This window comes from Thunnus thynnus, chromosome 11, assembly GCF_963924715.1.
Source record: "Thunnus thynnus chromosome 11, fThuThy2.1, whole genome shotgun sequence".
Classification (NCBI taxonomy): domain Eukaryota; kingdom Metazoa; phylum Chordata; class Actinopteri; order Scombriformes; family Scombridae; genus Thunnus; species Thunnus thynnus.
The window spans coordinates 17321308-17347718 of NC_089527.1; the positions used below are offsets into that span (position 1 = coordinate 17321308).

General features: G+C 40.4%; 1 protein-coding gene across 5 annotated transcripts in view; it reads left to right on the plus strand.

Moving 5' to 3' along the window:
• Positions 1–26411, plus strand: part of LOC137192614 (plakophilin-4-like) — an 83679-nt gene that overhangs the window by 2036 nt on the left and 55232 nt on the right. For 2 of the 5 annotated variants that reach the window (XM_067603440.1, XM_067603441.1), the window contains exons 1-2: positions 13400–13430; positions 15702–15835. In XM_067603440.1, coding sequence (XP_067459541.1) covers positions 13415–13430; positions 15702–15835 — 150 coding nt within the window. In that variant the 5' untranslated portion in view covers positions 13400–13414. Of the gene's footprint in view, positions 1–8745; positions 8846–13399; positions 13431–15701; positions 15836–16775; positions 16970–26411 lie in introns of those variants that run through there. The other 3 variants (XM_067603443.1, XM_067603442.1, XM_067603444.1) reach the window with 3 other exon arrangements.

Consider the following 26411-nt stretch of genomic DNA (forward strand, 5'->3'; position numbering starts at 1 on the left):
ATTCTGGACCAACATCAAGGCTTAAGGCCTCACCCCTATGTTTCATGTCAGATTTACTTCTTTTTTTTTTTTTTTTGCTATGATCACAAGTCATTCCCACCCCCCCCTCTTTTAAGAAAGGGAAAGTATTTCCAGTCTTGGCCTCACAGTCTGGATGGCTAGGCACAAAATGGTTATTTGCCTTGTGCGTGCTTGTGTATATGTAAGTAAAGTGCTGAAGTATCAGCCTCTTCCCACAGCCAGTCAGAGGAAGGTCAGCATCCCTTGTGCACAATTACTATAAGTCAGTCAAGTGCTCTTAAAAGTAGAGCTCTTGCTGAGTGGCAGTCAGCTTTTTGTGTTTTATTTATTCCATTACCAACCCTTGAATGTGTCATTTTTTTTATGATATTTGTGTATTCATTCCACATAAATGCAAAATGTATAGGTATACACAGATACAGTACTGTGCACACTTGAGTGAGTGGATATGATGAAGTGATAAATGGCTTTTTTACATTATGCTAGTCAGTCTTTTACTGAATAACTTGTGAGGGTTTGCATGATGATGCAAATTTTTCCAAAAGTGTAAAAGATATTAAGTAGAAATGCATTTTTTTTTTTGAGTTGAGGAGGACTCTCAGCTACTTCTGCATGGCTCCACTGTGGGATGATAATAATAGGTCATAGTCGCAATCAACCAATGAGGAGTTTGTATTCATCCTTTGGCGTGGAAATTGTTTTCATCAAATCCACCCCACATAGCTTCTTTCCAACCCACATTTTCATGGTGTGGTCTAAAGGGAGTTGATCTTTCTCTCCTGCCTGCCTTGAGAGCAAACCATCTGTATTAAAGTAGGGAATTTCCATTTTGAGCTTTGTTCTATCACTTTGGAGGCTTGTGGAATAAAATCAGACAAATTATTGATAAATTGTATTGTTAAGATTTAACACAGTATCAGTAAGCAGGAGCACTGCAAGGTTACAACTGTTAATCCTGAATTTCAACACAGCCCACTCCTATTTTAGCCGTGCATTCATATCATATCTATGAATAAAACAAATTAAGGAACCATACTGCATATATAGAGTGCATTCAGCCTTGCAATCACTTGTGTGGATAAGCCTTGACATGTGCAGCTGCTGGCTGATGGTTGATTTAACTGGAAATGTAGATAGATTCCTGAAAGAGTCCCAGATTTCATGCTTTGGTTGGATCCCAGACAGCTAAAGATAATACAGAACACAAAGCATGTCAGCGCTTTTGGAGCTTAGGTGCACAATAGATTTTTTTCCAGTAAAATAGCCCTCCATGGGCCTGACATGCTGAGTCTGAAAGACGGCCCCTCGCCAGTGTCTGCTATGTGGACAGCAGCAGTGAAGGGGCAGGGCTTTTCCACTGTCGTTTGCTCAACATGTAGCCTTACTACTACTCTCAAACACTGCATGTATCTGAGTCCATCTGGCTGCAGATTTACCTCAACAGGACACGTAATACCTTGTTGAATATTTCAAAACGCTATTCACATTATCACCACAGGCGAAGGGTTCTCTCTTTACTGATGGTAAAAGGAAGAGTGGTCCAGGACTCCATCCCAGTGAAGTGCATGACATAACAAATAAGCACCACTGGGAAAACATTACCATGGCCTTTATGGTCATGAAAGCATGACAGGTCCAAGAGTGACACTTAATGCTGAAGAGTGAATTTTTGAGCTAGATGCCATGCTGTATATTTCTAGTGTCTATATTGAAGGGTTTTTATACACTAAGCTTTTTAAAATGAGGGAACTATAAGACGTTTCTTGGTCATCACAATTTCCCAGAGTCCTAGTGACATCTTCAGATTGCTTGTTTTGTCAAACCAACCATCTTAAACCCAAAGATGTCTAGGGCTGCAACAGACATTTATTTTCATTATCGATTTATCTGCTGATTATTTTATTGATTAATTGATTCGTCGTTTGGTCTTGAAAATGTCAGAAAATATTGAAAAGATACAGTTATAATTTTCCAGAGTCAAAGGTGATGTCTTCAGATGTCTTGTTTTGTCCGACCAACAGTCCACAACTAAATGATAATCAGTTTATGATCATAAAACAGTAAATAAACCAGAAATTTCAGATGCTGGAGCCAGAGAGTTTTGGCGTTTTTTCTTAAAGTCCCCCTCCACTCAAAAATACGTTTTTCTTCTTGTTCTTACATTTGGATGTTTAAGCTTCACTGTGCAGAATGATGTATGTGCAGTTTGACACTAGAAGGCTGTTTTCACATTCATCTGCTGAAGGGGGAAAGTTTCTCCGTGCTCATTGAAAATCTGATTTTAAGGGGTGAGCATATGGTCGTGATTTGGGACATCACGACTAGTTTTGAAGCCAATAGTGGTCCGATATTTAACTTACACAAGTGTGATGCGGAAACTTGAAGCCTCCAGTGCAAAAACACTGAGAATGGACTTCACAACAGCAGTTAAACTTCGGAAATTAAATATATTTGCATATTCATAGATTCTGGATTTTTAATGAGGGAGGAGGAGTGGATGTCATTTTAAGGATTTTAATGTGGTAATTAAACTGGAAAAACCATATCAGACACACATTACTGTTCCAAGCAGAGTATTTTTGTATGTTTTGATATATGTGTGGAGGGTATTTTTTTTAAAAATGACTAGAATGACTAATCGATTTTCAAAATAGTTGTCGATTAATTCTTTGTCAATTACCTAATTGATTAAACAACTTATTGCTGCAGCTCTAAAGACCTATATATTAATTATCTGCAGTTGACTAATTGCTTAATGGTCTAATTGTTACAGCACTATTTCTACATAAGTTACAAACATATAAAGGCTGTGTCCTTCTTGGTTTAGACTTTTTTGAAGCTCAAATTGCTTGTTTGTGGGATCAGGTGTCATCCCAGAGTGGTATGTATGTGCTCGGTGGCTGGATTTAGTCAGAAGGTGAAGGCATCTTGCCAATGTCAGGTTACATTCTAGTGACCATGCAGGCTGATGTCAGAGGGTTATGCCTGTTCCCAGACTACAACTGAAAACTGAAACGATCCGCAAGGTTTGTCTGCTTCACCTGTTTCCATAAAAGTCTGCCAAGAAGCAGAAGGTTCAGTTCTTAAATGTCAAGGCATTTAAAAGACTGCCACAAAGTAAAATTGACTCTGGGAAAAAAAAAGAGTAGTTGACATTGAAGATGAACAAATACAGTTCAAGCACATGACATTTAAAATGACATTTAATGCCTAAGCTTTGCATTGGTTGTACAGTTGAGAGGCAGATGTGGGCTGTGTGATATCAAAGATTATACTGTATCTGTTCTTCCTCTGTCAGAGTAACTTGTTATCGTAACATCAAAGCTGACAAACCTGTAGCCTTAAGGCAATAGTGCACAAATTGATGCAACTTAAACAAGTCGGATTCTACTCTTAAACTTTACTAAACCTTAGTTAGCAAACCTACTCCAAGAAGAAGAGAAATATCCCAGAATGACCAGCAAATTTCTAGGTCTTAAGAGTTGAGTCACTAAACTATGACTGCTATGCTACCAGCTTACAAACCCATCCAACCTGTTAAAGAGCTTTCTCTGAAGTGGTCTCTCCCCTGCATGCACCAGTAACCCTTAACAATACCAACCCCTCTTATTTTTGGATGGACTTTCATTCCCCGGTGCTCACACATCATTTAAGATTTCCAATTGTAGCAGAAATAAACCCCAAAATGCGTTAAAAAAAAAAAAAAAAACCCACTCACACACAGAAGAAGAGGTGCCCAATCTTTACTGGCCCACGGCATGAGAAATAACATATTGTTTTGTCATACATAGGATATAAGAAAAGACTTGAAGAAGTATCTTGGTTTGATATGATGAACGTGATGGCGCCCACACTTGTACTCTATAGCACCCTAAGGATATAAATTCTAGGCAATACCTCAAATAAAATCATACGTACCTCTGCATAACTGCAAAGTCATACACATCCTCCATGAATCATCTCAGAGTACAAGTAAAGGGGAATTTATTTTACTAAGTTGTGGGGTGTGATTTATTTTTTCAATTAAATCCCCTTTGATAGATTATCCATATGGTGCCATCTCGCAGAAAGCCTACATTCCCTGCAGTATGCAGTGACAGTGCAGTCTGAGGTATTTGCCTTTTTGTCAGTCTGTGTCCCAGGAATGTTTGTTAAACTACAGCGGTAGATTAAAAAAGTTTGGATATCCAAAACAGTGTAAACTCACCTGAACTAAATCATTATTTCAAAAGGCCAGCTGGTGCTGGTTGGCTGACCTGACATTTAGTTCAGTAACTAAATTCCTTCTGTCTTTCTGCATCAATGCATGTCAATGTCGTGTTGCTTAAGGTACAGGAATTGATTTCATTTATTTCAATTATTTTTCTTTCAGTTCTACTTGAATGCAGATAATTTTAACTCATTCTGTTGTAAATAATCTTAAAGTTAATGTGAATTCTTTTCGTACAAGTCCTTGGCAATTTGGCCATTTTGTTTAACTTTATGGCAGATGGAAACTTGTGTTGATTTGATCTATCATTTTACAGGAAATACCCATAAAAGTTATTTTTAACTCTCAAATTTTTGACCATAGCCTCTTTAGCTTCATTATTTATAGTAAGTACCCTGCCATTTCAGAAACATCTCACATGCAACAACCCCCTGCTGCAGGTTAACTGCAAAATAATCAGCGAACAGAAAAGCAATAATTTTAACAAGTCTGCTCATGATTTAATTATGTACTTAAAAATATATATAATTTTAACGTCATTCTCAATCACAGAAAGAGAAAATTAATGTGAAGTTGATATTAAGGAGGCGCTCATAGTAGGCCAATACTAGGTCACTAGCTGAGGGGACTCGACCAATCTGAAGTGTTCAAAATTATACATGAGGTTTACCTCAGGACATCGAGAGATCACATTCCAACCAGCAAGCCAGAACTGGTGGAGGCCCATAAAAGTTATAATACAGTGTTGGAATGCGTGTTTCTTCAATCAACTTAAGCATGAGGGAATTTCTATTGTGAGGGTACAAATGAACTAGATTGTCACTCAAATGTTAAGAGAAAAATGGTGCCCAAGTCATGTTTCACATTTGCACATGCACAGGTATAGCAGTAAGTAAGTAAACTTAATTTATAAAGCACCTTTCAAAACCAGAGTTATAAGGTGCAGTACAATGCAAACAATTGAGGAAAAAAATAGAAAGTTACAAAGAGGGTATATCAATATAAAAAAACAATAAAAACCATAGAGCTACAAAGAGTGTAAACACGAAAGTCAGATACACAAACAATAAAAACGATTAAAGCTACACAGAAATCAATCACACATTATGGGGAAAAAATGCTTACGAAACAGGTGAGTTTTTAACAGCTTATCGTCTGACTCAGCATTTTTTTTATAACTAGGGGAAGATGGTTAGATAGAAGATGGATAGAGCACGGTCACCTTTGGTTTTAAGCCTAGATTTCAGGACAGCCAGAAGGAATTGAATAGTGAAATGTTTGCCCCATATAGCCCGACTGTGGAGAACAGTTTTGCAGCAGGCTGAGGTGGGTAAAACACAGAGTGCAGTAAAGAAAAGATCGGTATTAGATCATATTTATTATCTGATACCAATTTGATTGGCTCAGGACATTCCTAAACACTACCATAACTTATTGATGATCTGGCTTGTTTCATTCAGGAGGAATTTACTGCCAGTCACCACGATTCTGTTTAAATGTTTGTTCGTGCTGTTATCAGTAGCTGCACTCAAATTTGAATGGATAGCAGCACATTGTTCCGTGGCCAATGTCTCTCCATTGTTAAGCACAGAGCATTGAGTAGGCAGTGCCTGTGCAGTGTCTGCTTATCCATATCCCTTTTAAAGCTGATTTTCATAATACTTCACAGGAATAGGAGTTTCCTCTCTTGCTATCTGTTTTTCCAAGTTCACCCCAATTCAGAAGCCAGTGTCACGTAGAGGAATTAAATCTTTCACTCTCAATATTTTATTCTAGTCGTCTAAAACGGCCTGTTCACTGAGCAACTTTTTAGCAAAACTTGAAGCCAGAAGCCAGAGTGTATCAGGACAGATGTTGGGCCCCGAGGCTGTCATTTAAAATGAAAAGAGGAGTGGTTTTGTGTCAATATAAAATGATAATCTTTGTATCCTAGAGCAGAAACGTCAACAGAACAGTCTCCTCAGCCAGGTGGAAAAAAATGTGTGCATATATTGGTATTGGCATTGGCAAAAATGAGATGGAAAATATCGGCATATTGATAAAAAATGTGTGCATCCCTACAAAATAACATTGGTAAAACAGGTTTATAGTGAAGGGATTTGAACAGCGATTTGCTCATCCTCCGAAAGTCAGGGTGTATCCACTAACCAGCTGTAGAGGCCGAGGAGGAGCGAAGCCCCTCCCTCAGTGAACCCCGACACACAGCATCGCGCCGTAAATGACACCAAAACACTCAGCATAGCTTTTTTTCTAACCCTGATTTTTATAAATTGTCTTCAGAATATATTATTCTGCGATATTCTGTGTTTTACAGTTGATATTATTATTATCAAAGTCCGCAATTCTTTCTGTGTTTTCTGCATCGTGGAAATCATAGGGCCGTAGCGATAGAATAAATCATTCTAAGCCATATCGTCCTCACTGGTTTCCCATCACACTTTCATACTTTGACTGGAATGATTGTGAAGCGGATATCAAATTTAACTTTGTGAACCCTGCAGAAACCCTGTAGAACCTACAAAGAACTAGTCACGTCGAGCTTCACCTCATCCTTTAAAGGGCGGGTACATTATTTTTTGAGTTTTTAGTTTTTATATCATTCTGTAGCTTCCATGTGTATTCAAATCCGAAAATTCAAATTTTGGTCAAAGTACGTATGTTTTAGTGTCAAAATGCTTATTTCCCGAGCCTTTCTAAAAACTTTTTCCCACATGACCTAACGTAGGTTTCTGTATGATGATGTTGCTACATATAAATCAATATAAACGACACACACAGTCGGAGCACTCACTGTTGCTGCTGCTCAAAGTTTAACAAATAAACTCTGAGCTCTCCTCTCGCCATGAAACAGCCTCAGATCAGAACACAATCCGGTGTGACTCGCAGGTGTTATTTGTCCCCAAAGCTCCAGCTTTGCTCCGGGCTCTCTCCTCCAGACCTCCCAGCACTCAGTATCTGTCCGTCCCTCTGCTCTGTCCGGTGCATTTATAAACATCTTACACACTCAGACTCAGTTCTGCAACATCGCTCGTATTATATCTGGTCAATTTTTTATGCTCTAACTTACAGCGAGCAATTATGTTAGGAAGACACTGTCAGCGAACTGTGTGTGTGTGTGTGTGTGTGTGTGTGTGGGGTGGTGGTGGAGGGGGGGGGGAGGCAGGGCATCAGCGCTCTGGCTCTAACCCACATCACTGCTTTTTGCTAACAGCTGAGTGGGCGTTTGCATTTGAAAAACCCGGAAAGGAACACAGGTGGAGTCGTCCTTTAAATGTGAAATCCAAAATGTGACAGATTTTGGATCACGCTGGACAAGGTTTGCCAGAATTGTCATCCATGTGTGTTTTTCGCTTTGTGTCCGTTCAGTTGAGGGTCAGAATCTGTTTTGACAGACTGTAATCAGTTTTAATAGTCTTAATATGTAGTGAGCAAGCTCAGTTATTCACCTCAGAGACACACACTTACATTGTGAGAGACAGGATACGACAAATAACAGGACATTTGCTATGCTAATTTTTGTTGCTAATTTTTCCCATTTGGATGAACTCTGTATTTCTGTGTAACCTCTCTCAGATTCCGGTATGACATGTAATCTTAACATGTCCATTTGATAACTATCTGAAATGCTTAGCAATGGAAAAATGTTTTACTTAGCAACAGGAAGTTGATAAAACTGCATCATCAGTTTTAACTGAACTGTTAAATGAGGTCAAAAAATGAACAATACAAACTGTCATGATCTCATTCTGTTTAATCATACATTTATTTGTCCTCATCAATTAGCACAGTACATAAAATCTCCTGTTAAATTCAACTGCTCTGCAGATGTACAGCGTTATGCTGTAATTCCTTCTTGGGAAGCGTGGCTTCTGAAGTTGTTGTGTTTGCGTTGTAATTGTATGCAGAAAGGCATTAGTGTGTTAAATGTATTTTGTCTAACAATGTGTGACAGGATGAAGCTCGTCTGTTTAGCACAAATACTGATTCTATTTCAGGGATTTACATCCAATAAGAATAATTTATGTCCACTTCTGTCACAACATATTACTGCTGGTGACATGTCGGAAACAACTGATGTGCCTGCAGTTGAGCCTCTCTGCTCCCCATTAGTTGAGGTTTTTATTGTGAAGAAATGATGAAGAGGGTGAATGATCATAGTAGGAAGCTGTGCATGGTAAGTTAGCCCTTTGTTTTTACTGCTGCACAGTGCAAACATGGATTATTTGGTTTGCAGTAATCTTTCCCCCTTGTCCTCTTCGAGTATACATATCTGGCAAGATAAAGTGCAGCTCCGGGAGTATGCATACAGTGTGTGGCATTAGTCTGCATGCATTTGTTTGTTGCATAGACTCTACAATGACTATGTTTCCTGCCTTTTACTCATAGCCGTGCCCTGCCCTGTGGATACACATGCTGAGATCGGCCACAGGTTATTGCAACATTTGTTGGGTGAAGTTCAAGGTATGAAGTGGGCATGGGTGCAGCCTCTGAATGGTTTCCTTTTTCATGTCCAGTCAGTTGAGAAGGTGTAGGCGATGTTATTGGACTACTATCTCCCATCCATACAGGATCAAACATCTCACCTTGTTTAATCCTGCATCAACAGAAAACCAGGTATGTCCCTATTTAAAAGGAGGCTACATCATTCTCTGCAGCTTGTTCATGATAATGATCGATGGAGTGATTGTGTGTGCGTGTTTGACTGTTTCTGCTCTGGAAAGGAGGCATTTCTTTGCTTTTGGGTGTGTCAATATAAGCAAAGCATTTTCAGCTGTTGAGAGAAGTAAAAAGTCAAACATCTAGGGATCTAATAATAACTTTTTGTGTTTTGCCGCTGGAAAGTCCATCCTGCAGGACGCTTACCGAAAAGTCCTCATCCTCAAAAGAGTTTTCCATGTGTGACACCTACCAAGATGTCACAGAATGTGGATACTTGATGGGTGTACTGTCTTGGGTAATAGTTCATCAGTAACATGTAGTATGTATAGGACCATTATATTCTCAAACCAGCCCAGAGCAATTACTTCTGTCAGGGCTTCAGTCAGCACATCCTAACCATGTGTTTAGATTAGTAGAGTGTGCAGTAGGGGATTTCAGAAATTGTTTCATAATTCATGGTCTGTAAAAATAATGCTGCTGTTGTGAATGCCTTATGACTTGATGCAAACTTGTTTTGTTTTGTTTTTTTTACCTCCGTCTTCATTCTAGGGATTTGTTGGGGCTGAAATATGTAATTTATCATAAATCCTGATAAATTACTCTGGACCATAAATGTTAGTTTTATACAGAGAAGTCAATACACTGTTTGAAAGACGCTATTAAAGGTCCAGTGTGTAGAATTTAGTGGTATCTAGTGGTGAGGTTGCAGATTGGAACCAACTGAATACCCCTTTCCTCACCCTCTCCTTCCAAGCGTGTAGAAGAACCTACGGTGGCTGCGAAACTTGCGAAAAACATGAAAAGCCCTCGCTAGAGCAAGTGTTTGGGTTGTCCCTTCTGGGCTACTGTAGAAACATGGTGGTGCAACATGGCAGCTTCCATAGAAGGGGACCCACTCTCTATGTAGATATAAAGGGCTCATTCTAAGGTAACGAAAACACAACGATTCTCATTTTCATGGAATTATACACTAATTAAATTAATTAATTTAATTAATTAATTAATACTTATGAATATTATATGACATTTCTGCCAAGTCTGTGCCACTAAATTCTACGCAGTGGACCTTTAAGTATTGTGGTCTTTTTGGACTATGTTGTAGCTGTAGAGAGTTTAGTAATGTGACTGCATGGTTGACTGACTGTTGGTATGTTTGTTTGGATGAAACCTGCACAGTGTCAGTCCTCTGTGCCTCATGGTTGCCCACAGTCAATCCAGTTTACATGGATATCGAGCACACAGTTTGTTTGATAATTTCATATTTGTTTAAGACATCCTGAGGAGTGGATATGTTAAGCCCCTTTCAGACATGCGCTCCTTCACGTTAATCCGATATCAATTTAACATCATGTCACAACGGCAATCTTACAAGGTCAGAGCTAGTAACATTTTTTGTAACACTTTCAACACGGCACAAATCTCAATGCTGTAAGATTAATGTAAAGAAAAGAGAGAGAGAGAGAGAAATTGACTTCTTGTTCTGTCTTCTAAGATCACATTATCTCAATCTTCATCTCTTATGAACAAAGACAATAAAATCAGTTTAATACATTTTGGGAATGCTGGGAAAGAGCCAAGTCGTTTTTTTAAATAATATTACTGTAAATATTATTTGATTGCTGAAAGTGCAGACACACAGGAAATGGGGGTAGAGAAAGATAGACAGAGAGAGAGAGGGTATGACATGCAACAAAGGTCTGTGGCAGGAATCGAACCGGCGTCTCATATCAGATCAGTCTATCAAAACAATTGTCCGCTTGCACAACCACAATCGGTTATACAATAGAAACGTTTTACTACATACAGCTAGTGAGCTAATAGGAATTAACCCAGATCTCAACATCCTGTCATTCAGTGCTCATGCATGTCGAACTTGATCAAACAGGCAGCAGCATTCGCTCTCTTAATGATTTTAAATTATGAAACCGATGGAAAAAAATGTACTAGTGGATTCACTGGTGCGGTTCCTCACGCTGAGGTCATTAATTAAGACTTCAACGGCAGAACAAGTTTGAAAATCCACCAGTGATTCAGCCTTTTTGAAAGAGCAAAAAAACAGCCCTCATCCCTCTTAATCATGACATTTGAAGTCACACCTTCGCTCTCTCACCAGGTGATAAATATCGTGTTAGCATGCAGCTCTCTCTCTGCAAATGTCCTGTCTTGTCTGAATGATGCCGTAAGGAAAGATGACGTAAAATACACCTATGCTTGGATGACAAAAAGCCATCACTTTAACAGATAGATGAAGCCAGGAATGTTTTTGTTCCATTTCTGAATAAAAAGGGCGTTAGAGGTATAAAGGTTTAGTGGGATATTAAACTTGATACACAGTAAAACACTTAGCTCGCTGCACAAAACGTGGCTCTCAAGTTTACTACTTTATACTCCATGGATTGCCAAGTTTGGTTTGATATGTCAAATTTAAATTGAGTTTTAAGAAGATGACAATTGACACACATCAATATCACTTATCAGTTATTCTCTGTCCAAAAAGAGGTGCAGTAGATGTGCCTGATGTAGGCTCTCCGGCAGCTTTCAGCTCTGTCTGTGCTCTAAATTTTCCAGCCCTTTTAGCTCAGCAAATCAGAGCAATCAGCAGTTGAAGTACTGCTTCGCTGAGACTCCCTGCAATTGAAATTCAGGCTAATGTATAATTATTTTTCCGCTCATCTCCATTTGTCTGTGTGACCTGGTGTCACTCAGCCTCCTGAAGACAAATCTTCCTCCTGCTGACTGACAGATGGTGAGTCTTCATTTACAGGGACACCTCGTGTTCGTGGCAGTTTATCTCTTCTTGAAGTAAAAGTGAGAAATAAAGGAATACACCAGACTGCCCGACTAATCTTCAGACTTACATGCCCTTCAGTCACCTGATTTGTGTTTGATTTCTGAAGTAACCTGAGTTCTTAAATGTTAAACACGGCTAGATTTTTGCTGGAGAAACCTGATTTCTCAATCAGTTATGTGTTTAACCAGATTGTTTTTAACAGTGACTATACAACAAAAACTAAAACTAGACAGTTAGTATCAATTTGACAGCAGTACAGGAAAAAAGGCGGTGTGACATTGTATCCAAGGTAATCAAATTGAAAGTCAAACTAAAACAGACACTGAAATAAATGAGTCTTGATAAGCTGATTAAAACTGTGTAGCAGCAGGCTATTTGAACATTTCAGACACCGCAGCCAAGAAAACTGTGTGTTCTGCCACTATAGAGCCTGACCTCGCACCACAACATCAGTTCAAATTCTCCGACCAGAAAAGTAAGCAGTTCTCCGGGCCTCAGAATGATAAATTACAAATACACTTGAAATATGCAGCCTCACTCAGAAATATGCCCTGGGTGTGAGATTACTGACCAGCTCCGTGTCGACACAGGTTCTACAATCTAATGCGTTGTTGCGATGCATGTAAACGAGCTCTCTGCTCTTTCCTGCTTTAACCTGATTTCTCTCAGTAACCTGGTTTTTATGTGTGCATGTAAACGTAGTCTGTGTGACGGCTAATATTAGATTTGCTACTGCAGTGCTCCCTGGGGAAGGTGACACAAAGCACAGGTGGCTTTCAGAGGGATCAGAGGACTGATTGAATTCATGTCTATCAAAAATCACTCTAGCAACATTCCCTTCAAAAACACAGTCATTCATAAAGACATCTAAACAGAGCCAGGCAAACACTTTCAGCACATTCACTTACATTTCCTCTTCCTTTAATGCACCATAAACTACAGACTGAGTCATGGAAATAAGGGTTGTGTAAGGAGCTCCAAGGAGTGGCCGGAGTCTGAGGTCAGAAGAGCAGACCACGTGATCCGATGAGTCAGGGTGGGGTCAGACTAAGACTTTTCTTGGCAGACTTGGAGACATTGAGGATTACAGTACTTTAAAGGGCAGATTTAGCTTTGACTCGAAAGCATGTCTAGTAAAACAGATGTGTATTATTCCATGTTGAATAGTTAGACAAATCTATTACTGAAAGAAATATTGTTTGAAATAATCAGATTTGTTTTGAAAGTCACAGTCATTAGCTGTGCTCAAAGATCTTGTCACATGGTCGTACATGGTGCGTTTGTTTTCTGCTCAGTCAAGGGAAATAACCATGATGGTAATAATTAGACACTAGTTTGCCTCTTTATTTTGACCAGAATGAGGTCATCTTTACTCTGTGGGAACTACGTAGTGTGTTCCTCAGGCATTAACCTAATGACAGCCTTGAAAGCTGCACAGATTGGGCTTGCCTTCTTAACTTTCTCACCTACTTCTCAGCCTTGTGCTGGCTCTCTGGACTCTCTAAAGGCTTGACATACCAAAGTTTTTAACAGCCAGGCAGTTCAGTGAGGTTATTTTCCCCCTCAGCATTTAGAAGGAAACACAAAGAGCAATGTTGAAGAACCAGTCAGCTGTGTGCTTATAAGACTGTGGTAGGTTGGCAGCAGCAGCAGCAGCGTTGTCTTCTCTCCTTATCTCAAAGCTGCTGAGAACTCCAAGCTAAGCAGAGTGAAATCATTCTGGACCAAATGTAATGGGGAATTTCAGAGGTAGGCTCAGATACAAATCACTGTTTTACTTTGCTTAGATAGGGTTTGCTTTCCTTTTTGTATGTTATTTTTTCTGCGGTTCCATTTCCTACATGTCTGCTTAGTGTGCACTTTCCTACAACGCAAGTTTAGACTGCTGAGAAATATTCATTTAGCTAGATTATATACACAGATTCTGGTAAAACTGTAAGGCCAGTAAGTCACTTTTGATGGATGGTGGTGTTTTATCATACAGTGAAGGGTTATAGAAAGGTCAAGCATGATGAGGGCCATTTTATACTTAATCTGTGGTGATTTCAAAGACGGTTATCATGACAGTGCCAAGCTTCCAGAGCTGCACACCTCTTTTTGTCCTTACTGAAGAGAAAGATGAAAGCATTTTATCCCCCCTGACTGGGTTGGCAACTTCTATCAGTTTTAAAATATGCCCTGTGTCCCGTCTGTTTTGCTCTCCTCGGTGTTGTACAGAAGTCAGGGAGGAGGAGCTCTGTCAAATTTGAAACCGTTTTTTCCCTTTTCCTCTTGCTGTGTTTTCTGGGAATAAAGGGCCATGTCCTTGATTCAAAGGCTGGAGCTGAGGTGGGAGGGAGGCGGGCGGTATGTTGCAATACTATGAATGAGCAGGAAAGGAATTTGGGAGACTGACAGCGGGATACATGGAATATCCTGCATGGACTAACAAACCTGGTAGTAGTAAGACCTTCTCTGTCATTTAACACCAGGGCTGACTCTATTCAGCTCAGACACCTTGAAATGCTCACGCTGCCTTGGTGACAGACTCCCAGAATACCTCAGGGTCACATTTCTTTGAAATGTCTGGGGGACCTCCCACGTATTTCATGCAACCCCCACTGCCTCATCCACAGCCAAAAACTTTTGTATTCTCACTGTAAACAACCCAAGCAGCTCACACAAACTGGCTGTCAGCCTGAGCTAAATGATTCCTTACTTGTCTCTGTGTTAGCGCAGGCACATTCAAGTTGGCGAGTGCATTTACATGACAGTGTATGACCCTTTAACCCTTTAAAATGATGTCTGTCTGCACAAAATTGACTCACTCGGTAGAGCTACTGTGTATTGGGCTTTCCAGTCACCCTCAGGCTATTAATCCAATAATGGATTAAGCCACTTTAATGGAGGGAGTATTAAGTTGTAATGCTAGCGGCAAGGCAATTTTGTAAATTACCATATGGTTATTTCATGGTGGTTTTAGCAGCTAATATTCCACAACATATTCATACCAACATGCAGCACCTTGGCTCCAACCAGTCTGGTTTAGTAAAGTAAATCATGTAGGTCAAGATATACATGTAGAAAACAAGGGGTGGAATGTGTCTTTATATCCGTAGCTCGGAGATGACAGCAGCAGTGGATCTCTAAGGCAGTAAAAGTCATAGTAAAATCCCCGTTTCCCTTAAGTCACACAGCTCCTGTGTTATTAGACCCCTTGCTTTTGTCTGCTGCTGCTGCAACCCTGTGCTGTGAGGCAGCCATCACAGCCTTTTGCTGCCCTGTCTGGCTCAACAGGCTCTTTCTAGTAAATATGGATCCACCTTGAGCAATGTTCCCTTGACACTCTCCCTGTCAACAGATATAATGAGACCATAACTATTCGTTCCGCTTTCTCATTTCAATCCTGGACAAGAGGCCAGAGAGAGCGAAGGAGACAAGAACACCTTATCTCCTCCGTCGGACTGCTGACTTGTTTGTTTTTGTTTTTTTTCAAAGGCCTGCTCCTACTCATCTTCTGTAAGCCTTCCACTATATCAAACACACAAACATATGCAGTATTAACATCTGCACACACACACATTTGATATTTCAGTGTAGCTTTTGCATTGTCAGGAGTAGAATTTCCATTCTTTTGTGGCTTCACTACAGTTGTTGGCTGTCGTTCTGTTGTCGTCTGTGTTGTATCTTTTTAATGTCACTGTTTTACATACGCAAATCCTTATTTAACTCATGTGTTGCCTCTAGGCCATATGGCATTGATTTGCACTGTCACAGACAAGAAACACTGACAGTCTTTCGGCCATATGGCATGTGTGGGTGTGTGTTTGCGTATTGCTGGTGATGGCATGTGACCATTGATAGTTACTTCTCAGCTATCGGTGAGGGGTTGATTCGAGTGTGTATTTGTCAGTGGAGTGTGCTCGCACACGCATGCACACACTCTGCTATACGTGTACAAGATTGTGATTTTTCTGCAGAGTGCCTGTGGTGACCAGATCGTGGTTATGTGTGTATGTGTGTGTGTGTTGTTATGCACAGGAGGAATGCCAGTTCCTGAGCAGAGCCCAGTGACGGAGGAGGGGCTTCTGCTGACCATCCGCAACGGTTCAACTGGCCACAACATGGAGGCTGACAACACCGCCAACAACATCCTGGCCTCCGTTAAAGAACAGGTAATGTGTTTCTTCCGTTCGTAATCCGCCCATTGAGTCGTTTTATATCTCTCATATTATGGCCCTGTTGAAGTTTTTATGAACCATTTATGTACAGTGACATTTATAGAAAGCTAAATTGTCTGGTGACTCACACATCTTACTAAGATGCAATCCACTGGGCAAACTATGTGGACGTTTTTTGTTTTTTTTTCTTTCGCATTTGAGTCACACACACTGTTATCACTGTAATCATATCAACTTACCTCTGTGGCACAAAGCCCAAAGTACAACATGGTCATTTCTCTGCGTGCAGGATGGTGAGCAGATTTTTGTTTATAGCAGAGCTGTGCTTGGAATGGACTTTGTTTACTGTCTCATAGAAAGATTGAAGTACAATAAGCTTGACTAGGAGCTTTTTGTTGTTTTATTGCCTGCAGTCACGGTCTGGCTTTTATCAATGGAAAACCAGGAAGACCATCTCTTGTAGGGTGTGTGAGCCTATGGAGGGACATGCATATTATCTTAACTCTCCTCAGTAACATTTCATACACCTTTTCTTTTTTTTTTTTTTTGGATGACAGTTGAGTTGAGCTATAATTGGAGATGAATGAAAAGCTTTCTCTGGTATTTATTAACAAATACAAAGAAGTCCCATTTAGGCTTTCTGTAGGACAGTAGGTATTGTTTACATGAGTACGGAAGGAAGGAGGGAGCACCTGTCGATGTCACTTCCTTCCCCAGAGTATTCCTTAGTGGCTCGTCCGGTTAGAGCAGATATCCATGCAGACAAGCAGGAAGAGCAAGTAGCCTGCCTGAGCTTTTGCTTTCAGAGTGACTGGCTGGAGACATGCCTCACAGGGGATTCCTGCTAAAGAGTCGAGACCGTAAAATGATCGTTCTCCTCACTATTTAACAGAGTTGGGAAAGGCAAATAAGAGGGTGAGTGAGAGAGAAAAGATGGAGGAAGTCCGAGACTAGGCTAGTGTGTGTTTTTTTTTTTTTTCCTCTCTGTGCTTTTGCGTGAGGTTTTCCTGTGATTGTTGAGAAGCAGACCTTCGAGGGATCCCGCTCTCGTAAGCATGCAAGTCTTCTGTGCTGTAGCTGTGGTCGCGGTTAGGGCTGGGGCTGGGGCTTAAGATGACTGAGTGTTTGGTAAGTGTTTACTCTATTGCTCTTCTATCTTTTTTCATGTGTTTTTTTTCTGTCTATTCGTCGGACGGTTTCCTTCCCCGTAGTCGTCTTATTCTCTTTTTTTCCATTCATTTGTCTTTCTCTTTCTTTCCAAACTTTTTTTTTCTCTGTCACTGCTGTAGTTACAGCTGTGCAGGCTTTGCCCAGATGCCCAAACAAGGACAGATTCACTAACATATCATGATTTCATTCTTTCTGTGCGTTCATTTGCTCGGACTTGTGTCTTCTGTCTTTCTTTCCTCCTAACTACTAACAAGCCCCGGTCTTTTTACTGTTAATTTGAGGATTTTGTCGTGTTGCGCTACTGTTTCTGGTTATTAGGGTCCTGTCTTTGCTCTGTGCTTCTGCTTTAATAGCACTGATCCACCATCTGGATGACACATCCATAATGGTTTATTACAGACCCCATTTAAGTGTTTAAATGTCAATGTTTTTCTTGCTGCATTTTCATACTTCCATACAAGCTATTTTTCAAGCTTGACTCAAACACAAAACCAGAGAATGCATTGTAATTCAGGAGATAATTTTAACAAGTTCTCCCTCTTCAGTATTTATCATCTCATTAAGATTTAATTTAACTGAATCTAGTGTTTCATGGATTATCCAGAACCTGTTTTTTTTTTTATGTTTCATTTTAAGTGTAATTGAAGCGATGGGAGTGCTGTGGCACTCATCCAGACACTTTGTGTGTGCAGATTCAGCAATAATGATGCATTTGTGTGTCTTGTCAATGTCTTTTACTTTGTTTATTTTTTATTATTCCAAAAACCACAGAGGTTTTTGGTATTTATTTGTATTTGTAAAAAGTGGTGAAGAAAACCAATAGCCAGTTGTTCAGATGAGAATCATTTAGCAAAATACAATTTGAAGCACAAACATTGTTGTTATCGTTTTATTGTTTATTACTGTTGTTATTTTTATTTTCTTATTAAATCAAGGAACTCTGGCAGAATAATCAGCAGCTTTTTTGCATTCTCTTCCCATTTTTCTTTTAACTGTCTGCTACTGAAAGCATAATCTGAGCTACAATCTCTTTATTCTAAACTGCAGTAGGAAACAACAACTCTTTGGTGCATGGGAACATAAAATCATTTGTGCAATTGTTTTAAATTGCATTTTCTCTGACTGTAAACATTGCAACAACAAGCCTTAAGCCTTTATGGGGTGATTTTTTTTTTTTCTTGAAAGTATAATTGAATTAATGGCATCTGACATGGATGACAGATACTGCTTGACTTGATGTCAGATGCTGCCTCAATGCCACAACAACAGTATGTTACAACACTAAATGTGACAGCCTATTTTCTTTAGTGTTCATTCACAGAAAATGTGTCTTCTGTGCTATATATCCTGGTTCTCTTCTGCTTCCTTGACTCTAAAGGGTGGGCTCGTAACACAATGCAATATTATTCTAAACTAAGGAAGTTCTTATCATACAGTGCAGATGCTTTCATACAAAGGAGAATAAAATCTATTCTGTTGTCTGTTCCAGGATGACAGTGCCACCATCCACAGGGCACAAGTGGTCACTGAATTGTTTGATGTGTATGAAAATTATTTGAATTATATTCTGTGGCCTTCACTGTCACCGGACCTTAATTGAACCCTTAAAGGAGATTTGGGACCAACGTTTTAGACAGCGCAGTCCTCTACCATCATCAAAACAGCAGATGAATGAATATCATTTGGAAGAATGGTGTTTAATCCTTCCTGTAGAGTTTCAGAGACTTGGTGAATCTATACCAAGGAGCACTGAAGCTGAAGACACTTGGTGGCCAAGAACTAAGGCACTTCATTTGCCGTCTATGTATCTGTACATTGTTACAGAGCTGACAGTGATAGACTGATTTTGTAATGCATAAATTTGAAACAAAGTTGAGGCATTATAGTGAAAAATCTAAAAAAAAATTACAGTTAAATTTAGTGTGCATTAAATGATAAAAACAATGAGTTTGATGGGGAAAGTAAAGTCAGGTGTTTTTATGATCTCCAAATTGCCACGAATAGAGAGCATGGAAAGAATATAACTGACAACAATAACAATTATGAGACACTAGAAAAAACATTCATTATCATGCATCCTTGGCAAGTTGCTGTGCCCTCTAGTTATGTTATTAATTCTGAATACATGTTGGACATTTTGAAAGCACAAAATGTGCTTCCTGATACCGATCCGATACCTGAACTTGCGTATCAGCTGATTCTGAGTACCAATCCGATACCATTGTGTTAAAAAAATTTCAACAGCTGTATACTACTAACCTTGTATGGATGTGATTATAATTGCTATCTTTCATGTGATGCATCTTCAAATGTTTTATAACATTACTGGTGTTGAAATTGGCAACACTCATGCCACCCCATGAAACTAAAGCCTTGCATACTGTACACGTTGCCTCTTTACTGGTGGGATTCCAATGTAAAATATTGCCAAATTGCTGACATTTTGCTAAAATTACACTATTTACCAGACATCAATTCTTCGCTGCTCTAAAACAGTAGTTGCCAGTGGCTGCACCACGTAGGTTGCTGTGTAGGCTGATTGTTTAGAGTGGTGAAGAAGAATTGATTTCCGGGAAAAGTGCCATTTTTCTCTGAGTGTGAAACTACGTTAAAGTTTATTAATAAATTACGTGATATCGGATTGGTGCATAGACTTGCGTACCCACCGGTGCCCGATCCAGCGTTTTAGGCAGTATGGAAGGCATTTCCGATACTGGTATCAGTATGGGAACAACTCTAATATATTTGGATTGGTAGAAACAAGAAACTACTACATTTGTCAGTTTGTCATACAAGCTGTTGGCAGAATTTGCAGAAATAGTTTTCACTTCTTTTTTTATTTAAAGTATTACCCTGCTTTTGTTACTCACTCTGCCATTAAAGGTCAGTTTTTGCTCGATCAGAAATAGTTTGTATGACGGCCACACTTGACAGTGGAGAGAAAAGTCATCTGTCAAAGAGAGGGCAGAGATGTGATATTGTTTAAAAGAAGGGATAATGGTGCACATTTTCAGACTGCCTTCTCTTGGAAGGCATTCATAGTGTTGCACTCAGTTGTTCACATGAAAAGTGACAGAAATCGTTGTGTCAAGAATGAAAAAAGACAGCTAGAAGTTCAAACCCTGGCTGCTTTCTCACCTCAGTGCAGCTGGCCAATCATGGCGTGAAGTGGGTGTGAATGTCAGATCGTCTGTTTTGGAAAGTTACACAAATGTGTTTATGCCTTATCCAATATTGGAAAGGTGTGGAGGGAGGAAGTTTCTGAAGCTATTCAACCATCTGACAAGCAGTTCTGATGAAGTGTACTGGGCCCTTAAGGCTATTATGGCCTCATCTGGCCATGCCTGCTATGGGAGAAACAGGGTGGGTCCTTTAGAGCTGCAAACAGCCGAAGAACTCCTCAAGTTGGATACTGCAGCTTCTTACTTTTGCTTTTTTGTCATTTAGCTCACGCTTGTATCCATTGTACCTTTTGCGAGGAGTGCAGGTACAGGTTCAGTGTAGCGTACGCTGATAGTGAAGTGTGTTGATGGCCACAATCAATCAAGTGGCTTTTAACCACTTGGCCATCATCAGTTTACAGCTGTTTAATGAATAAAATGGTTGACTGCTTACCCTATGTGTATTTACATGCACATAAAAAACACCATATCATTGCCTGATTAGGAAACCTCTCTAGAGTGTTTGAGTATATTCAGTGTGAAGAAGCTATGTTTACAATGTCAAAAGCTTTTAACATGACATTTTCTTTTCTGTCTGGTTTAAATATTTCAACAGCTGAACACACTGATGTGTGTCAACAGATACTATATGAGATGTGATTAAAAACTTGAATGCATGGAATATATTTTATAGACTGATCTGTGAAGTAATTGGCTTGAAAATTTGACCTGTTGTTATTTTGCTCAGCTTTGAGTTGATGTGACTGTCCTAAGGTATGTTTCTATCCAAATTACATGCAAATTTCAAGGGTTATAACACAATGGTAAATGCAAATCAATGTGTGTTTCTGACAGTTACAATTATGTAAATATTGGGAGAAGACTGCCCAAAGATTACATCAGCAGAAGGCCAATTATGAAAGCTGAGATATATTCAAAACAAACAAGAATGCAACTTTGCAACACATCCAAAATGCAAAGTCAATTTGTCTTTTTTCTTTTTTGGATTGGCTTTCCTCAAAGGTTGGGCAAGATGCTGGTTGTGTGGCTTGAATATATTACCTCAAATCCATATTTTAATTAATTGTCACATTTATCTTTATCAAGATAAATGAAACAATATTTTTTCAGTACATTTGTTTTGTTACATTTTGTCTGTTCGAGTTAAACCGGGCGCTCGTAGTTAATTACATTGCTGCGCTCCCATGTTTAGAATGAACCCACACAAAGGACACAGTCACACACTGTGCAGCTGTGCAGTGGGCGGTTGTGGCTTGGGAGGTAGAGTCCACTAATCAGAAGGTCAGTGGTTCGATCTCCGGCTCCTCCAATCCGCTTGTCGAAGTGTCCTTGGGCAAGATACTAAACCCCAAATTGCTCCTGATGGCTGCACCATCCTGTTTGAATGGGTGAGTGAGCATGAGAAACACTGTGAAGCGCTATATATCGCTCCCGATGAGCAGGTTGGCACCTTGCACGGCAGCCTCTGCCATCAGTATACGAATGTGTGTGTGAATGGGTGAATGTTGGCATGTGCTGTAAAATGCTTTGAGTGGTCGGTAGACTAGAAAAGTGCTATATAAATGCAGTCCTTTTACACTGACTGACAGTGATTAGTCAGGGTTACATAAGATTCATTGTACTTTCAGGTGCATCAAAGGGGTAGGCATTGACGGCGTGTCTAAAGGAATTAATCTGACAAATATACCAACATGACTTAAATTAGGTCAATGGGAGACTCGATCTGTTTTTCTTTGAATTTCTGTCTATTACTCAGTCCTAGCTGGTAGTCATAGAGAGGGGGATATTAGACCAGAAATTGTTCTTGATAGTTCTTGATACAAAAAAGAAAGTTGGGTTTTCTGTTCAGGCAGGAACCATCTACTACAATGAATGATATTGTTACTGCTAAAAAAGGATTATTTATTTGTGAAGAAATAACTGGCATTTCCATTCAAGTGTTCTTATCCACATAATTTAAATGCACATACTGTGGCAAATGGATGAAAATGTGTAGAGGTTGTAGATGTATCCTGGCAGTTACACAGGGTGCCATATTCAACAGCCTTTGAGAACAAGCCAATTTTGAAACAGATATACTGCAGCCTTTGAGTTGTCTAGTGAGGGAGCCTGTGGCACCCACTGAGCAGGCATCAATGAATGTGAGGTCAGTTCTTTAAAGAGCATCTTATTGATCACTCTACCCTCATCTCTGCTTCTTACCGCATCTCCCAGGGGAGAAATAGCTGCCGGAATGGGGGGCCCTTTAGTTGTGTCAACTTTGATTTCATCCTCACTCCTTAATGTAAACACACACCTCGGTAGGCCTATTTTTAGTTATGTTAGCGTTACAGCAGCAGCAGCAGCAGGCTGGGGAAATGGAAAGAGTGGGAGGGATGGTAGGTAATGACGAGGCTTGTGCCTTGATGGCGATTTTTTATTTTTCTTATTGTTTCTTGTTGTGCTGTATCACAACCTCTTGACTTTATACTGAAGTTCTTTGAGAAATGTATGATGTAATGCAAGGTCAAGACTGTCTGCATCTACTGTCACGTGTTTGTGTCTGTATGTGTGTTTACTGTCAGAGAGTACCGCTGGCGTAATGTGTGCCTGCCCCTTCTCTGTCTCTCTTCCCTGATTTCTATTCTCTTCTTTTCTTGCTTTTGTCTTCTCTACATCTGCTGTCGTCCCGGATTTGTTGTCTCTCCTAGCCTCCCCGCTAACGTTAGCTCTACCTGGCTAGCTGCATAGCTAGCAGAGCTGCCCTGCTGGCTCTGTCCCCCAACCTCACCGGTCTATTTCTCTTCCCTGGACACTATACCTCATCGGACTATCAATATTTACTTACTGGACCAACGTTATCCGGACATCACTTTCCCCGGTTGCTCTCCCCATCATACAAAATCATTGGTACCGTGAATCGCTAACGTCATTCCTGTTTGTGCTCTTTGCTAACGCTACATCCTACTACTAACTCAACTGCTGCTATGTCTCCTCTTTTCAGCCCTCTCCTATTTTTATTAACCTTAACCCCCTTTTATTCCATGGTACACCCTGGTCTCCCTACTTTTTTCCCTACTTCTGCTTCTCAACAAAAACTACCGGATATCGCTCAATGAACTTATCTCTGCTCGCTCTGTTGGCATCCTCCCCCGCTGCTGATACCTTCATCGTTGCCTCATCTCTCTCCTCATGTCTATTCCTGCTTGGCGATTGAAACATACACATTGATGGTCCAAGAATGCAGCAGCCTGACTTCTTACGCACACAAAATCCTGGCACTGCATCATCCCAGTCCTAAGAGAGCTTCATTGGCTTCCTGTCTCCTACTGGATCACCTACAAAATCCTTGTCCAAACGTTCTCCCCCCCTACCAACCCTCTTGGTCCCTCTGATCCACCTCTTCTGGCCTTCTCTCCACCCCCAAGTCCAACCTTCGCAGTTTTGGGGACAGAGCCTTCTCTAAGGCAGCTCTTAGGCTCTGGAACTCCCTCCCCCAAGACATCAGAGACTCAGAGTCCCTTGCTGTTTTCCAATCCCGCCTCAATACCCATGTCTTCTCCACCACCTTTTCTTAGCCCCCCCATCCCCCATCTGTCCTTGTGTGTCTGTGTTATGTTTGTCTGCTGTTTGTCTCACTAACGCTGCCCCTTAGTGTTTAGTGTATAGTTCAAAGCGACTTTGAGTTCTTGAAAAGTGCTATATAAGTATAAGGTATTATTATTATCATTATTATTATTATTATTATTGTTAAGAGGTTGTGACATGTAGCACAACAAGCTGGCGAAGCTGTAAACTGAAACACTGAGCAGTGGCATCTGCCGTACAGGGAACTTCTGTCCTGAGAGTTACGATCTTTTCAATTATTCATTTTCCACAAACCATTGCCTACAGTAGCCATTGCCTTCAGGGCAAAGTAACATGTCACCCAGTGCAACAGTGCAGCCCATTGATGTGTTTTGTTTTTGGACAACAGATGTCTACAGCACAGAGGAATAAGATGTATATCAGGCTTCCAATACACGTACAATATTTATACAATAATAATATAATAAAGTAGGATGAGTTCTTGTTGGTTTGGCTCTGCACATGAGATTTGTTAACAATAAGAAAAATATAGAAAATAACCAGCCTTATTTTTTAACTTATCCTTTGAAATGGCAAGGCTCATTACAGGAACATCACACATTTGCAGTTACAAAGGAGTCAACATACGAAACCTTTTCTTTGTATGTTGAGTTCTTTTATAACAGTGTGTTTTCTGCTAAGATAAAACAGGTTTTACCTTGGAAAACAGGTGGTTGATGTCCAATATCAACAACACCTCAGGTTTTATCATGACTGATGAAAGCAGTTTTGTTTTTGTTGTCAACATTTATCAGCCATACACTTGCCACATTTTGTACTAAGATCACGTCTTTCTGTATTTGTATTTCTGTTTGTGTTTAAAAAAAGAGTCGTGACCAGGCGCAGTTCACATTCGGTGGCTTTCTTACAGCTTATACTTTAGATGTGTTTACAGCAATAAAAGTTTCAGACAGGGACAGAAGAGGAAGGTGATTTCATTCCTTCTTCTTTCTGTGTTGTGGAGAGATTTGTCCCCTTAACATAAATGTAACTGTGGTCAAATTAGTCCTTGCAATTTAAGGAGCTGTTGAGCAGATCATTTGCAGCATACATTAACATATCATGATTGTGGTTCTTTGCCCTTGGAAACGCTGTGTTTTGGTACGCTCCTTTTCCTCCTCCATTATGAGGCTTTGCCTCAGAGTAATGCTGTTATTAGCTGTGCCTGGACATGTCTATATGCACCACAGACACTGGCAAAAAGGGCCTCTTAGGCACGCCGCACTATGGTGTTTCGACACACCGCCTCCCAGAAAACACCACAGTGGAATTTTCCCACTTTGTTGGAGTCTATTACACACAAAAAATCTGTCTGCCTCCTGCTTCTCCCTGGCAAACTGGAGTTACACTCTGTGACCCTGTTTTCATCCGAATCAGGCACAGACGCACACAGACAGACTCCAGCTTTCTCTGTGAAGCTCATGAGCTGACCTTGCTTTGAGTGCTACAACTCCAGCATCCTCTTAAAGGCTTGATGAGCTGGCTGAAATATTACACACTTGAGATACCAAGCAAGCCTCTGTCTTGTTTTAATGAAGCCAAAGTCAACTTTTTCTAAGTGACCCAGCTTAAGGAGTTAATAGCAGGGGTCATGGCAAAGCTTCAAGACGGTGTTTTTATCATTTCATTTCCATGCCATGTTTTCATTTCCATGCCATAAGTGCAGCAGAAAGGTTGATTTCTCTCTGCAGGCGATAGTGTCTGTTCCATCTCCATAAGCGAAATAAGGACTCTAATTACAATCGACTAGTGATTTTCTCCACTCCTCGGGGTCTTATCTGCCTTCCTGTCCCTAGTGCTGCCGCTGTGACACAAGCAAGGAGAAATCTAGAGGCATAAGCATTCTGGCCTTGATTATAGTCATAAAAATGGAAGCCTGGCTCTAAGCAATTACCCCATGGGGGAGCAGAACAAGTATGAGAAGGAAAGAGTACAACAGATTCAGAGGGGAGGGATACAGGTGAAGGAGAGTGCTCAGATATACGGAGAAAAGACAAAACGCTCAGATACAGAGGGAGGATGGCGCAGAGGGTGGTGAGTAAAGTGAAACGGACAAAAGAGAGAGTGAGCATGATGGAGAGAGGCAGAATCAGAGAGGCTGTCACCTGTGAATGGCACCCCAAATGCGCTGTGGCAGGGGGCTGTCAACGCAGAGGAAAGCAGAAAAGAAGGAGAAGAGGAAGAGGAGATAATCTGCTCCCAATGTGACATGATGTCAAAGGAGTGGTGTGTCTGGCCTGGCACAGCGCTGTCGTTTTGAACCCAGCCCTGGGAGATCTCTCCCCACCTAACCTGTTAATACTCATCATCATCACTGTCATCATCATCATTATCACCGTAATCAGCGCCACTGTCAACAGCACACTGAGTACACGGTCAGCGGGGAGCAGGAGTTATACTCAGAAGGTGGGAGCTTAGCAAATACTGTTGAAAGGAAGTCGACTAGGTGAATCACCAATGAGGTGTAGCTCCATGTATCATCCTTTGCCCAAACATATCTCAGATGAGTTTGTCTAAATGACTGATACTGAGGTAACGGCACAAGTCACTGCATTCTTACTGTAGTAACCTGCAGATTGGCAGTCCCTAGATTGCTACTCTCCTCATATTGG